Raw genomic sequence first — 17,214 nt, 5'->3', positions numbered from 1 at the left:
TTCTCTGAATCCCTTGGTGTCACATTATATGTGGATATTAATAACCCTTGGGACTGAGCTGCTGACATGACTTTCTCAGAAAGATAAATGTCATTATAGTTAAATAATTCAAATGATAAGAAAGCCTAAAGGGTTTGAGCTTTTAACTGAACCTAATAAAGATAATATTAATAATAACAACGAGTAATCTTATGTAAATTTAAACAAAATGGTCAAATTATAAGTAAAGGTATTTTAATAAGTATCGCTATATGTAGATGAACATTGTCTTTTGAGCTGTATGAAAAAATTACATATTTCAAGTGCAATGCAATTTAACAACGAAACAAAATATTTTTGATTTGATTTGATTTGATTTACAGAAGAATGTCGGCAGCGGTGATCACATCATCAGGTGACGTACGCTTCTTTGTCCTCCTCTTCCATAAAAAATATAAGTACCTGAATTATTTCAGAATACGTATAATATTTTCTTTGATTAACAAAAGTGATACATATATAAAAAAAATACTAAAATAAAATAAAAAAAACTTTTTAATGGATGAAAACGTGCAAAAGTTACAAAACGTCGTCTTAAAAAAATTAATAAAAAAGTAACTTTAAAAAAACATAATTATTATTAATTTGTTTATCTATCTTTTCTTTGTAACAGAAATAAAACTGAGTTAATTACAAATATATTTTAATATGAATAATTTTTAAAACAGGTGTCGTATAAAATTTAGAATACCCATTACTGTGAGCATATTGTATATCTTAATATATTATATAAATGACGTGACACGTTGTTTGTCCGCGATGGACTCCTAAACTAATGAACGGATTTAAATGGGAATTACTCCATAGAGTGCAGTTAAGTCCAACTTGAGAGATAGGACAGTTTTTATTTCGATTTGGGACCCATAATTATTTTTATTTCCAATATTTGTTTTGTATGGACATATTTTCTGTGAGAGAATTTATTGACGCACAGTTTGACAGTTCTGCTGTGACACAATCTCATTATAACAACAAGGTGCATATGTTACGAAATAATTCTTGATGTTTTGAAAAATTATTGACAAATACATAAAAAAGTGTTTTTATTATCTACAGAACAACGTCTGTTGGGTCAGCTAGTAATAATTATAATAAACACGCGTACATATACAACACTGCGTCTATACGTGGAGTTTATACCTACTTGTACTATGTGTAATAGGAAATACTTAACGAGCTTTTCAAGGATTCATACAATCTCTTATACTTTACTTGTTATGTAAGTAAATTAAAAACAACTGCGATCGTAAAAATGTAAGATTCATTTTTTACTAGACAAGCAGGGTAAGAACACCTCTCGGGGTCACTCCACATTAAATAGTACCTGCCGGCTGCCTTATTATAATGTTCAGTCCGCCATCAATATTTTTAATTGCGTATGCGCACACTGGGTTATATTGACACAATCCTACTAATATCTTCCCTTTAATGGCGTGCGACCGTGCATAATGGGATGTCGCTATGCACGCCTCTGTTTATGACATGATTATTCTCATATTAAACATTTTATTGAGATAAAACCTTTAGTTGCGAATGCAATGGTCGACAACTAGTCAATTTTAAACTCCGCTCACACGTATATAAACGAATTAAAAAGATTACTGTTCGCTATTCGCTTCTCACCTCCATAAACAAAATGGAGTTGTATATAATTTTTGAGATACGTTTTGTTGCCGTTTTAGGGGCAAATATATATATGATGAATATGGATGTTTGTTTACGAGTCATGGATGTTTATATTAGGCATATAATATGTTTGTTTAAGTAAGTATATTGCATTAAATATATCGTTGTAACCCATAGAACAGGCTATGCCTAATTTGGGGCAAGATAATTTGTGTAAGTGTGTCAATATTATTTTTATTATATATTTTAAATTAAACATCACATCTAATCGGTTATGGTGAAAAAGTAAGTGAAAAAATTAAATAATTCTTTAGGAATTTGATATAAGTAAACCAAGTATATTTTATGAAACTTTTATTTTATAAGTTTCACTGTCTTTTTGATAAGAACGATGTATAAACTAAAAATTTAAAAAAAAAAACCTGTGTGTCAGCTCCGACGCACGACTGGACTTTACTTCTCAAGAACGATTGTCTTTGAACAGGTACTAAACAAAATCAAGTCCAATGGAGTCGGTTACAAACAGATATACAGCAGAAGCGAATAAAAGCGTATTAATTAAAAAAAATATAGATATTAAAAAATAAAATAACTTACAATTAACAATTACACTAATCAAGTACATTATACAGTTAAATTTCGTAGATTTATCGAGGACAATACATTAACTTGATAGAATTATTCCATATTTCAATTTGCAAAATAAGATTTGTTAATTTATATAATTTTCATCAATCGTCTATAAGGCAGGTTTTGATGTTTATTTTAAATTTAAATTTTTTAGTTCGGTTTTCTATAAAAAGCTAGTTTTTTTTATTTTTTTTAACTACTATTTATTTAAATTTTGTTCTTAATGATTCCTTAGGACCTAGTTTATATATAGCTGCACAATTATAAGGAAATGAAAACGACAGTCCGCAATCAATGGTTATATAGATTCCGGCATTAAGTACCTACGAACAGACAGTGGGACAAGACAGTAAACAAACTGCAGGAAACAACCATTAAATGTACAAATCATGACGTCATCTTAATTGCCAATATCGCATTAGGTATGACTACTACAGAATTCCGGTTTACTGGTAAATATTAAATAATAATATTATCAAGATGTAAACAACGCTATTTGCCAAACACTACATAATGTAATTTATACCTTTATTTACAGTTTCTATATTAGCTGCATTTTTTCTATGGAATAGGAGGACAAACAAGCGTACGGGTCACCTGGTGTTAGGTGATCACCGCCGCCCACATTCTCTTGCAACACCAGAGGAATCACAAGAGCTTTGCCGGCTTTTAAGAAGGTACGCGTTTTTTTGAAGGTACCCATGTCGTATCGTCCCGGAAACACCGCAAAAGGAAGCTCATTCAGCTTTGTAGTACGATGAAGAAAGCTCCTTGAAAACCGTACTGTGGAGGACCGCCACACATCCAGATGGTGGGGATGATATCTTAACCTGTTGCGTGTCGGGCGAAGGTGGAATCAGGTTAAACAGCTCTTCGGAACACTCCCCGTGATAAATGCGGTAGAAGAGACACATCTATTATCCTATTCGTCATCCAGCTACGGAACCAACGGCAAATAACTTAAGGCTTTCAGGCCCGCATGGGGTCCTTCTCTTTTATTTAAATTTCTAAGTAAAATAAAAATCTTAATAAAACAACTTTCCGTTTGAAGACAAAAATTTGAACAGTGCGAGTCAATATCTTTTTATAAGCATCGAAAAAATGGCACGCTATGACGGTCAAAGATTCTTTTAAAAATTTAACTTCTAAAGCAATACACAACGACACCTCAAATGTTGCGTTCATAAAACCTCCTAACAACGTTTTCATGTAATTACAAAGGTAATGTAGTCCAAAATACGACTGTACATTGTACATATGAGTAATACATTGTAATTATGTAGTTTTTATACGGTGACCATATACCATACATTACCGTTTCCGTAAATTGAATGTGTTCTTGTTGTGAATGCGGAACATTAATTATATCTTGCGTGGTTCTTACGTCAATTAATTTCATTATTATATCATTGCCTTGTTGTACTAAAAATAAACTATTCTTTCAGGTCACGTTGACCGAGTGGTCTAACACTCTCACACTATACTTCACAATATAATATCTACAGATAGAGATAAATACCTTCTACTGTCAGTAAGGTAAGGTGAGTTACCGTCGATAAGTTTATTGGGACAGAAAAGTCAACGATAGTAACGATTTTTAAGAGATAGACTGAATATTGAGAACGGCCGTAAGGCGCCAGATTTAAGCTCTGGTTCCTGAGAATAGCGTGGGCTCGAATCCCACTCCTTAGAAAGGTTTTTTATTGCATTATTATTTTTGGCTTCAAGTACATTATCCAAATGTTTTGAGCTTTATTTAGTGTTAATTCCGCCAATATTTGTCTTTTAACAATTCGACACGTGTTTAGCCTCTACACAAGGCATCCTATCCAAGGCAGAAGATGTTGACTCGGCAAACTCTGGCACGAGACTGAACTAAACTAACTAACTAAATACTAAAGAAAACTCAAAATATTTGGATAATTATGGATTTCAGCAAAGTAACGCCGACTTCAATAAATTTTCAACTACATTGGCAGAACTTATATAACTAAAGAGCGCAAAAGGAATTTCTTGGGCAGCTTCTTCTCTCACAAAGCGCCATTTCTTTCCGAAGCGGTAGTAGTTTCTAGTAAGTATATTAGAAATGACATCAAAAATAATTCTAATGGAATCAATTCTGAGAAAATAAATGCCTTTTATAATAATATTTTTTTGATATACTTAGTCGAGGCAGGCTTACGATTTTTTTTTTGCTATCAAACTAGCTTGTGCGCTTTTCGCCACCAAAAAACTCCACGTAGTATTTTGATACTAATCATAAGAGCCGACTACAAATCCGCAAAATTGTAATAAAATTCATTAAACCTAACAAATAGCCACTTAAGGTAGCCACAGAGTGGTCGTTAAATGAGTTATGTTTATTATTAAACCACGTTTTGTATGTAATTATATAAGGTACTAGCTGACCCGACCGACTTTGTTCTGTACATAATAAAAATACTGTTTTATAGGTATTTGCCAATAATATTTCAGAAATTAAGAATTATTTCTAAAAAAATGCTCCATGTTGTTTTCAGTTTTTAATGAAATTGTTTCACAGCGGAACTGTCAAACTGTGCGTCACAAAATTCTCTCATAGAAAATATGTCCATACAAAATAAATTTTAAAAATAAAAATAATTATGGGTCCCAAATCGAAATAAAAACTATCCTATCTCTCAAGTTGGACCAAACTGCACACCATGAAGTAATTAAAATCCGTTCATTAGTTTAGGAGTCCGTCGCGGACAAACAACGTGTCACGTAATTTATATATATTAAGACTTACAAGCGGATCTATCAAGATGCAAAAACCAGTCAAGTCCGAGTTGAACTCGCGAACGAATGGTTCATCAGCATGGTACAATATATAGCAAATACTTTTGTACAAGCATATAAAAAAAAGAATTTTTGAAGTGATAACTTCGTATGGGAAGGTAAACCGCTTCGTCACGTAACGCGTTACGGCAACGGTCTATCTGGTTTCCCTTTCTCTCACGCATACGGCAGCGTAATCGAGCTCCTCCTCTCTCTCTCTTACCAATTGTTTCTTTTATAGGATCAAATAATGATACTATATTTTATAATCAATAAAAGGTTTTATTTATAAACTAGACGTCCCCGCCCGCTTCGCTGGGAGTAATTTTAAAAGGAAGCAACGTTGCAATTTGAAAAATAAAAGCCCTAAGCCATCTAGAATAAATTAAGCATCGAATAGTGGTAGTTTCATGTCGATACGATCAGTGGTTTAGGCGTGATTGAGCCTAAAACAAAGACATTATCATCTAATATATAAAATTCTCATGTCGCGGTGTTTGTAGTTAAACTCCTTCGAAACGGCTTAACCGATTCTCATGAAATTTTTTGTGCATATTGGGTAGGTCTGAGAATCGGACAACATCTATTTTTCATCCCCCTAAATGTTAAGGATGGTCCAAGCCAATTTTTTTTTTTAATTTGTTTGATTATGATTCAGCATTAAAAATACATACAACTTCAATACAACGGCAATACAACGTTTGCTGGGTCAGCTAGTATATATATAAAACTAGCTCTAATTTTGATGCAACCGATTCTCAGACCTACCTATATCGTACTACAATTATTGTATTCGATTGCCATCTTGTAACCCTATATCGCTTTGGTGGATGGAACAGAATAATATAAAAATCGTGTTAAAAAATAGTTGTAGATTGTACAAGGGCGAAAATTTACATTTTTATGTATTTTTCAATGCTGAATATGCATATAAAATTTGGTAAAGATCAGTAAAGCCGTTTCGGAGGAGTAAGGTAACTAACATTGTGACACGAGAGTTTTATATATAAGATTTTATTCCTTATATTAAATTGGTAAAAAATAAAAAAGGGTATTTCCGATCGCGCTACGTAACCTCCGCTACGGTCTAATATTATTAATATTATCAGCCATTAGACTCTATACAGTATTGTATTGTATGCTTAGATAAGATTTAAGCTACTACTCGGTGGAGTAGAATTAGTGAGTCCTTTGTAGGGCGATGTAGGTATATCTATACTAATATTATAAAGCTGCAGTGTTTGTTTGTTTGAACGCGCTAATCTCTGGTACTACTGGTCCGATTTGAATGATTCTTTCAGTGTTGGGTAGTCCATTTATCGAGGAAGGCTATATGTTTTTTTTTTCAAAATTAGGGATCCGTAATAAAATTGCTATTTTGTAACACAAGGTGTAAAATCAAAAACCTATTTTTGCGTGCGCTGCAAAAACTATTGACAATAGAACAAAATGATGTACAGGCTATAATATAGGCAATATTTTATTACTTATAAAACTATCGCGTGAATTATACTTTATATGGCAAAACAACGTTTGCCGGGTCAGCTAGTGCTTTTATAAACTGATCCCTGAAAATTTACAAAACAAATGTTTTACGAAATTCAAAAGAATTGTTAATTCAAAAGAAGTGTTAATAACGTTTATGTGGTAAAGGTTACTATAACATTAATGATTTTCTTAATAATACCACACATTGGGAATGGAGCGACCACCCTCACGCTAATTATTTAGCAAAAATATTGTAATGAATTCAATTTTTTTTTTTTAATTAGGTAGGCATTAAACATATAAATGCAATTTATTCAAACAGCGATTTTATCGCCTGCTTTATGATTATTGTTTTCAGTTTCCTTGAAATAAGAAGAAGAAGAAAACGGTTACGTTTTTAAAATAATCTGCAGGCCAAGTTTAATGACGTTTTTTTTTTTGTTTTTAAGACTATTTATAATAATTCATATCGTTTTTTAAATCAAAAGAATACAATAGATTTAAATTGAAAACATGATAACTCAAAAATGGTTCACTATTGCATAATACCAGCCCTATCACCTCCTAACGGGAATACGTCGAATTTCCAATAGCCCTGTATATACAAAGTTATTAATATGTAAATACACAATATCCTACTACTCGGTGGTTTTAAGTAGTGCAATGTTTCATATTGCATAATTAATTTAAAAAAAATAACACAGCCTCGGTGCATTCACCGACATACAACATTCGTGCATTATTTTTAGCATAGTTAAAGAAAGCATAGTTTTTAGTTAGTATTTTAGCATAGTTAAGAAGTAAGAAATGACGTGGACAAGACGCTTCAAGACGTTGATTGTTTTTTTATTTGATGGTAAGTCTCGATGGTGATGGATTCTTGAACAGATATTGCAGAATTACGTTCATCGCCATAAGACATCTAATGTTCCGCCCAACAATAACACAAGCTTCAGTGGGGCTCAAATCGAAACACAAACAGTGCTTTGGCACATAATAGTGCTGCAGAAAGTGGCGTCGCTTTTGTATACATCCTGCCAGCACCCTGTGATATTAGTAAATGTAATGACTAGGATATCTAGAGTAATTTACCATGGAAACATTGCGTTAATTCAAGTCTGTACCAAATCCAATATTAGGTATATACATAGGTATATAGTGCTCTGTGAACGGCTGGATCACTTGGCGTTGCGTAGAGACGTCGCTTCATTGTGTGTCTTCTACCGCATTTATCACGGGGAGTGTTCCGAAGAGCTGTTTCACCTGATTCCTGCCGCCGAATTCCACCTTCGCACGACACGCCACAAGTTACGATATCATCCCCAACATCTGGATGTGTGGTGGTCCTTTACAGTGCGCTTTTCAAGGAGCTTTCTTCCACGTACTACAAAGCTATGGAATGAACTTCCTTGTTAGCGGTTATTCTGGGACGATACTTCCTTAAAGGCCGGCAACGCTCCTGTGATTAATCTGGTGTTGCAAGAGAATGAAGGCAGCGGTGATCACTTAACAGCAGGTGACCCGTACGCTCGTTTGTCCTCCTATTCCATAAAAAAGGGTATATTATGTATATAAAGTAAGTTTTGTTAAAATAATATTAGTTCTTAAATAGTAAATTAATATAAATTTTTAATTTACATGTAAGACTTTACGTCTGACTAGAAATTTTAAAGTACCTAGTTATTATGTTAGTTGATTATCTATTGATTTATAGTAATTAAATTATTAAAAAAACGCTTAACGTTCAAGGTAATGTGTAATATAAATTTGATTATTGCGTTATTATGTAAATACGTGATATTATTAATTAAGAGCTTAAGATAAGTATCGTTATATTATTAACAAAATATACTATAATCATATTTTGTGTAATGAGAAACAAAAACTATAATGATTGGTGAAGTTTTTGTAAAGATTAGACACGATTATTTTTTTTCGATGAAATTAATTATGCTATCAATTAATCAAAAATATAATACAATATTTCAAATAAATCTATTAAGTAACTAGCTGACCCAGCAAACGTTAGCAAAAAAAATTGAAAAGTAACTGTTGATCGTAGATGGGTGAAAATTTGAAGTTGTATGTATTTTTAATGCTGACTCATAATCAAACAAATTTAAAAAAAAAAGTCAAAAAAATCAAAAAAAGAATTAGCGTGGACCTTAACATTTAGGGGGGTGAAAAATAGATGTTGTCCGATTCTCAGACCTACCCAATATGAACTCAAAATTTCATGAGAATCGGTCAAGCCGTTTCGAAGGAGTTTAACTACAAAGACCGCGACATGAGAATTTTATATCTATAAAGTAATAATGCTTTTTTCTAAGATTTGATGAGGTCGCATTTGAATAGTAATTTAAAACGCGCAAATCGATGCCAGCCAGAGCTGGGATAAATGTCGATAGATAGGTATATAATAGGGAGCTCACACAATATTGTTTCAAACTCAAATATTTTTACTCAAAATAGGATGTGACATCACTTATTGAAAGTCAAAAAACTACCACCCATTTCAAAACGAATGCCTCAGACCTAAGAAGCATGGGCGCAACAAACTCAGCGGGCTTTTTTTTTCATCAAAAAAATATGATTACAAATTAATATTGTACAATTAAACTTATTATTTAATAGCCTGAGGGCGGTCGCTCCATTCCCAATCTGTGGTATGATAAAGAAAGTCATTTATGTTATAGTAACCTTCACCACACAAACGTTTCTTAACAATTCTTTTGAATAACGTAATACTTTTGTTTTGAACATTTTCTAGGATCTTGTTGAAAAAGCATATACATCGCCCCACAAAAGACTTACTAACTCGACTTAGCCGAGTAGTAAACTTTAGGGGCAAATTTCAATACCAAATTAGAAAAGAGCATTAACCCAACATCATTGTATGATAATGTGTTAACATAATTTAACAGGCGATTTTACTCGTGACAATCAGTATAGCGCATTAGTTCTGTCAAAAATGTCAAAAGGTTGAATTTCGTATCAACTACTTACAGTCGAAGACTTAAGCGTATACAAAGTGTTAGAATTTAAAATTGGTCACATTTAATAGTTCTTTTCAGTAACAAATTTAAAAAAAAATTAAATAGAAGAATTCCCTTACAACACCTAGAAAATTACAAGGTTGTTGTAAACAAGGATTTAATTACTGTAACACGAACTTCTGCTGAAAAGTATGGATAAACATTTCTATGGGTGTATGAGACGAATCCAAGATAAATACATTTAATTTTTTTTATTTCGCTTTGCGATATTCTTACATCATTAAACACACTAAATCCGAAGCCTCCTCCCGAAGGTTCTGATTTTGACATGTCGATGGAAGAATCTTCCTCGGTTCTGGTGTTGCTGAGAGACTTGACAACCTTCTCGAGAATCTTAACACAACCGGACAGATACAACGGCACAGTAATATCTTGATAACCAACACCCCACTAAACTTTCTACTATTACGACTATTAATTACAGAAGCTTTCTAGAGCTGGCAAGAACTAGGCCATTTAAATCATCCTCAATTTATAAAATTGTCGTCAGTAAATGAAAATATTCAATCACACCTTTTGTGAACAATCCAAAATTAAGTTATGATAAAATTACCAACTAAAACGTCTTTAAACTATAGCCCCCTTCTTCATAATGGTCCGCTAACTTTAAACAGCCGCTTAGGAGTGTTTTTTCTCATTCTGAGTTAGTTCAATAGAAGAAGACAGAGTGAGAATTAGCAATGCTTTAGGTTAGCAGACTATTATGAATAAGGGGGTAGGTCTCTTATTAGTCCTAAGTCATCTTGAAACATACGCGACTTGTTCTGGGTTCTAAACTCATTTTCTTTAGGACAATATTCTTCATATTAGTTCCTTCTCTGCAACGTTCGATGCACAAACACGTCCACTATTCTGTCGACGACGACGTGACGTTTTACGTTAATATTGGTCTGGTGCAGACCAATTCAGTTTGTGAGTATTGAATGAGACTCAGCTATCACGCTCGGTAGTGTAAAGTCCCTCGGGTGCATTCCAGCTCATTGACACTATGCTGAGTATACTCGTATTAAATCTACTGGCTACAGCTTAATAAATAATCAGGTACATTATGTTGAATGTTTAAATAATAAATTCCTAGAATTGCTTCCGCGGTAGTTCAATGAACTGGACTTAATTTTAATCACAAATCTAGAAGTGAGGAGATCGCTTAAAAATACACGAATTCGTCAAGATCAACAAAATTAAGTATTGTGGATGCTTAACATTTTGAACATTTTTATAGCCTTATCCACTTTTGCCTTTTTACGTAGGCCTACTTTTGAGACATTTGAAAATTATTATTACTTTAACTATCTACTTCGGTCTGTTCTTCGTTATTTCTTCAGTTTTCTACTAATGCCGACAAATACTTCTAAGAAAATTATTGTAATAAGATATTTTGTAAAGTTTTGCTGTTAAATTTCATCGTCATTTTAATTAGTACAGATATCATGAGAATTCTAATGTAATATTTTACTTGGCCGTAGTATTATTGATTAGGTCCTATATTATGTACTAAAATCAATGGAAAAACAACAAATTTTTAAATAATATAACTACCCTCAAATAATTAAAAAATGTATTCAAAGCACTTACCCTTCTATATGTGTCGTATGCTGAATAAACCATAAATCGCAAAGCGTTCTTGATACCAAAGACACTGCTATCATCACCATGAGGCCGCTCTCCTTCGACCACACTCCCGGCACCATTATCTTCCATAGTACTAACAGCTCTCGGAAGAATTTTGAATTAATTTCAGCTTTCAGCCCTCTTTTGTCCTTATCTTTGATCATATATTGTACACTCTCTTCTAATGTAAGGCGATTTGATTTTTTCGTTTTAGTTTGACTGCAACAAAAATTGAAAATTATTTTCAAAAATACTATTTCTTGTTTAATTGTATAAAAAATGGTTTTTTCAATCTACTTCCATTAATTATAAACATTGGGTTGAATTTGTTTGAACGTTTTAATTGTCAAATGAACTGTAATACTGGCAAGGTGTCTTTGACCAAGTCAGTTTGTGATGTATGGCCAAGGAATATCAAAGGTTGATATATATATCGAACATAATACATTTTTTAATATGAGAACAAATTAGCCCACTATTTCTTTTTATTACTGTGACATAATAAATTTGGTGTTAATAATGATTGTCACTTTCACGACTTGGACAATTACATTAAACATGTGACGTTGAGTATAAATAAAGAATGCCTGCACAATGGATTATCGAAGTCGGGAACGACTATTCCAAATCAGTCTAGCGAAACTCTCTAAGAAAAAAGCGATTCACTCGATTGTTTAAAACGTGCAGTCATTGATAGATTGACAGGTGACGGCTATAATATTGTGAAAAAACGGAGATAGCCAAAATCGACTACGTTTTAAGTAACTGTTCGCTTTCAAACTTCAGTCGGATTATACTTCGTGGCCTATTTAAATCTTGCTATTCTTCTTTAGCGTAATGAAACAAAACTCTTTAAAAAACGTATTCCTCGTGCTATTTTATGTTTATAGAAAAACAAAATTGTTTTGACTATATTTAAGTGAATCAGGAAAAACACCTCGTCAATACAGCTGTAATAAATTAAGGCCATATCAAGAGCAATAGTTTCAATTAATGAATTAACAATATGTACTGAGACACCCCATAAGTCACTGGCTCTTTAGACTTTAAATAAGTTAAATACTTTAATAATATAATAGGGAGTTATATGAATTCTTCATTATGGCAACATTTTTATTGTATTCTCTGTAGCGTTATATGGCTTGTTTGATAGTGTGAATAATTATGATCTACAGTTGAAAATCTTTTTTGAACCCAGTTTGTTCCATTGGTTGGTTTTCATGTAACTACAACACGTGAGAAGTCGTAGTAATTACTTGTCTTTTTCTAATTTAAAAATTAAAATTTAATTTACGATGTTTATCTCAAATAATTATTAATAAATCTTAGTAAATATTAAAACCATAATTTCTGAGATATTTTCCTATTTAAATATGTTTACGTAAACTTAAAAAAATAATTATTGTTCGTTAGCCTCGCTAAAAAACCGATTTGAATATTGCCTTAATTATTTTTTCTTTGCCTTAATAAGTGATACGGTTATGAGAACGGAATGTTACATAATTTTCAAAGGAACACCTGAACTATCAAAAAATCTAAAATAGCAAATAATGACACATGCAAATGGTTACATTCGTGTGTTTGAAATTAACTTAAAACGGTTTTGCGATCTCTTCGAGTTTCAATTATTGATTAATTAATTTATTAAACTATTAAATGTATGTATTGTACTATTAAGTCCTATCTATTTATCATGTTTTTCTCTTATTTATATTAATTTTTCACACTTATACATATAATTCATTATGCAACTAACGCAGGCACTTTTAAATAAATTATTATTTTATTAATTTCTTTGATCGTGTGTTATTCATATTTCATTTTTTTCTTTATTATCGTAAACACTGCTGTTCTTTCCATTAGGTAGTAGTGTTAGACTATAATTGGCTATGTATGTTTTTAATTATAAGTGATTAATTTGTATTAAGCTGTTGTCAACCCCAATAAAATAAAATAAAAATAAAATTGTATAACAACTACAAGTTGATTTATATATTCCGTGAATAATTTAGTTTATAGTGATATTTCAGTCGATTGGGTAATCGAAGCCATAAAAGTTTTTGTAGCTGGAAGTTTGATGTGATGCAAACCCTTAATTGATAACAATTAATGATATATTAATATTGATGTAAATTTTATTTATGGAAGAGCAGGACAAACGTGCCCAGGTCCTTGAGGTAATAATATTTACAACTAGGAGGGAAATCGTCTCATCTACTTTGCACGAGTTGTGTCCAGCTGTAGTTAACAGTCAACACAGCCTATGCTAGGCGTTTGTAGCAACAACACCTATATGAGTGCTGGGTTTTGTTTAAAAATTGCCTTCTTTTTATGCGCAAACGAGCACCTGCATTCTCTTGCAACACCAGAGGATATACATATAATTACAGGAGCGTTGCCGGCCTTTTAGAAAGGTAAACGCACTTATTTTGAAATGTCGTATCGTCCAGGAAACACCGCACAAGGAAGCTCATTCCGCAGCTTACTATTGCGTGGAAGAAAGTTCCTTGAAACTGCACTGTGGGGAACTCTACACATTGAAATGGAACGGATGATATCCTAATTTGTAGCGTGTCGTGCGAAGGTGGAAGTCGGCGGCGGGAATCATGTCAAACTACGCTTCGGAACACACCCCGTGATAAATACGGTAGAAGACACACAATAAAGCGAGGTCTCTATACAACGCCCAGTGATCTAGCCGTTCACAGAGCACTGGATTCTCGATAAATCGAGCAGCTCTGCGATGCCTGCGGCCAAATGGCTCGAGCCGATACTGGGGTGCGCCAGACCAGAGATGACAGCAATACTCCATATGTGGCCTGCGCTTTGTAGAACGCTAGAATGTGAGATAGAGGCTTGAAGGCCGTGCTCTATTTATGATGCCCAGCTTCTTCAAAGCCAATTTGGCATTGCCCTGCAGATGACCGCGGAATTGGTAATCGCTCGAGATTTCGAGACCCAGTATTCTGATACTAGGCGAGAGTTTAAGGAAGGTGTTATCGAATAGCAGTGATAAGATAAATGTGTGGTGAGGGCGTCCAACACATCATTGATATGCAGAAGAAACAGTGTAGTGTAGTATCACACAACCTTGAGACACTTCAGAGTTTTCGAGCTTTGGGTTCAAGAAATAATCGTCGACAAGACCTGTATGCTGCACTCAGTGAGGAAGCTGGAGGTCCACTTGCAGAAATCGGGAAGCCTAAATGATGGAAGTTTTGAGAGAAGCGCCTTGTGCCATACACAATCAAAGGCCTTCCAGGATAATTGCCTGCCATTCTCCATTGTTTTAGATAGCCGCCGCTCATTTGTGTTACTTAGGTATGCCACATACGGTCGTTGATCAACTAGTGAACCTCTAGGTGTACCAACAGCTGGGGGTTGATTATATTCTCAATGATTTTGGAGAGAAGGGAGGTAATAGCTATATATGTGCTGTGTGTGGGATCCAAACTGTCTCCTTTTTTTTTGGATCGATTGGAAAATGGCTGACTTCCATGAGTCAGGAGCATATGTTTTAAGCACTATGGGAGAAATGCAATCCTGTCCGATTGACTTCATTATTTCCAACAATAGTATGTTCATATCCTTTGTACCTAGCGTCACAACCCAGGTTCGCCAATTGTTAATTAATTTTAATAATCATATCCAATGAGATATCTTTAGGGTAATCTTTTAATATTTTTTTTTTAGAGTTCCGCTTAAAAATATACATTATAATGATTCCAAATTATTGCAATCAGATGTTTATTAGATTCGTATTTGTAGTACTTCGGAGTGTAGATTTTGTATTGTTTCTTTATGTAATCTAATGTTTGTAACATTAGATAAATATATTGCCTTTTCACAATAAAGAACCATAAATATGTAATGGAAAAGTACATTTTATGAATTATGTTGGACAGTTCAATACTATGTTATAATGAGGTACCTATTCATTTCAATTCACATCATTTGAATACAATACAGTAATTATTTACAAACAATAAAAAATTTAAAATATTTTTATAACATCACACAGCTTACAATTTATTTTATTATGTTGATGAGGTAACTACAGACAGTAGATAAAGACTGGTAATATGGTAAAAATGTTTACAGGAAATAAAGCAATATAAAAAAAAATCAATGAGTGATGAGATAAAATAAAGATTTGAATAAAATTTAGATTTCTCCTCATTTCATGGCTTTTTAGAGCAGCTACAGTAATGTGTTTGCTTACTTACATTATGATAGTACATAAATGTATAAGATAATAATATACATAAAAAAATATTACCATCACAGTATTCAACCACCATTTAATAAACTTCAACGTGTCCAATACAATATTTTTATTAATTTGGCCTTGTATCCAGAGATCACCAGATTAATAGAAAAAATATTGTGTTTGTAATTCATGTAAAAACAATAAAAAAAAATGCTAAATTAATGCATCATGCTACCAGAAAATGGTAGAGAGTAACTATACTAACTGACATGTTTATGTCTTAACTCTTAATTTTACCATAAGAAAACTTATGTTATTTTATTAGGAATATTAATTTATAAAGATATATTTGCTTAAAATGATGCTCATACTATCTCTATTACAACCAAAAATGGTATATTATAATAATATAAAAAATGTACCCATATTTATGTAATATAGGTTGTGTAATGTGTATAGATAATAAGTTTTTTCGAAATTTTGAAGAGAAAGATTACTAAAAGATTTTAGAGCTTACCTTGATTTTATGGCTTTCTTAATAATCCAAGCACTAAGTGCAGCACTAGCTGCTAAAGCAATTTTAACATCAGTTCTTGAGGTAAATTTACTAAAGTTTGGTGCCATTTTAATATTTTTGAATAAAACTTGTTAAAATAAAATTAAAAAACGCATGATATCACAATAAATCTATTAGTACTAGTAATTAGTATCACTAATCACAACACGCCACTTGTTCTTCGTATCACTGTTAGAACTAAGTACGAAAATTTTAATAGTTTTAATTGTATTTATTTTGATGACTACCTAACTAATGTATCGTCTCAACCAGTCTAAACTCTCAATTCATGAACTTTCAGCTTAACTGGTTTGCAATTGCATGATAACCTTGAATTAATGTGTTTGGAGAATAAAAAATATTCCACTATAGTTAAAAAATTTGTATCAACTTTGAGGAGTTCGTGAAATTGTGAATTTCAATTAATGTGATTTGTGATCGGAGAACTGTCAAACTTGAAACAATAACACAAACTTCACTTGTCAGCAATCGAATGACATTTAAAATAAATGTCAAATTGTCAAAGTCGACTGTCAGGGTCAGTTGAAGATAAATAAATTCGTTTACACCGATCAAATTACACACTCTAAGCTTGTTGGTCTACTGAAACGTGACATTGGCGAGTTGTGGTGCCCCTTCCACAGAAGCCACTAGAAAGAATAGAATAGAATAGAACAACTGCATCCTGCTACTTCATCAGTGTGAACTTAAATCTATCTCAACCCGTTAAAACAACGGTCTAAGGCTTTGTATGTCCGTTATCATGACAATTTACACATTGTTTTGATTATTAATTGGGAAGGTTTTAAACTTGATTCGATTATGACCTGCTTTCATTGCATGCGCTGAGGAAACTATTGATCATAGAACAAAACATGTTCTCCAAGAATAAAAATCATATTAAACATATATGATCAATAGCTACCTAAAACTTGGGGATACCATAATGAATAACGATTTCTTATACTGTTTGATTACCTGTAGGTGAATAAATATGAAAATCAACGCCGCCGCTGCACAGCGCCGTCGCCGGTCGGTGTGGGGAATTGATGAAACTTACCAAGGCGTTTGACGAGTCATGGTTTGCTCGAAAATTAAAACCACTGGTAAATGTGATGGACTTTGAGAGAATCATCGTTTTTCCAATGTTCGCCAAAGCTTAGAGTATTGTTTGTGGAGTTGTTATTATTTTGTTTTTC

The 17,214-nt window shown here is 32.8% G+C and overlaps 1 protein-coding gene across 1 annotated transcript in view; it reads right to left on the bottom strand.

The window, feature by feature from the left end:
• The window catches only part of LOC126973103 (ATP-binding cassette sub-family D member 3), a 70,413-nt gene extending 54,001 nt beyond the window's left edge, over positions 1-16,412 (bottom strand). The window contains exons 1-2 of the mRNA XM_050820245.1: positions 15,977-16,412; positions 11,214-11,468 (exon numbers count right to left, since the gene is read on the bottom strand). Coding sequence (XP_050676202.1) covers positions 11,214-11,468; positions 15,977-16,083 — 362 coding nt within the window. The 5' untranslated portion in view covers positions 16,084-16,412. The remainder of the gene's footprint in view (positions 1-11,213; positions 11,469-15,976) is intronic.
• Between the last annotated feature and the right edge of the window lie 802 nt (positions 16,413-17,214).

Source organism: Leptidea sinapis, chromosome 28 (genome assembly GCF_905404315.1).
Source record: "Leptidea sinapis chromosome 28, ilLepSina1.1, whole genome shotgun sequence".
Classification (NCBI taxonomy): domain Eukaryota; kingdom Metazoa; phylum Arthropoda; class Insecta; order Lepidoptera; family Pieridae; genus Leptidea; species Leptidea sinapis.
This window is presented reverse-complemented; position numbering and strand designations above follow the sequence as displayed.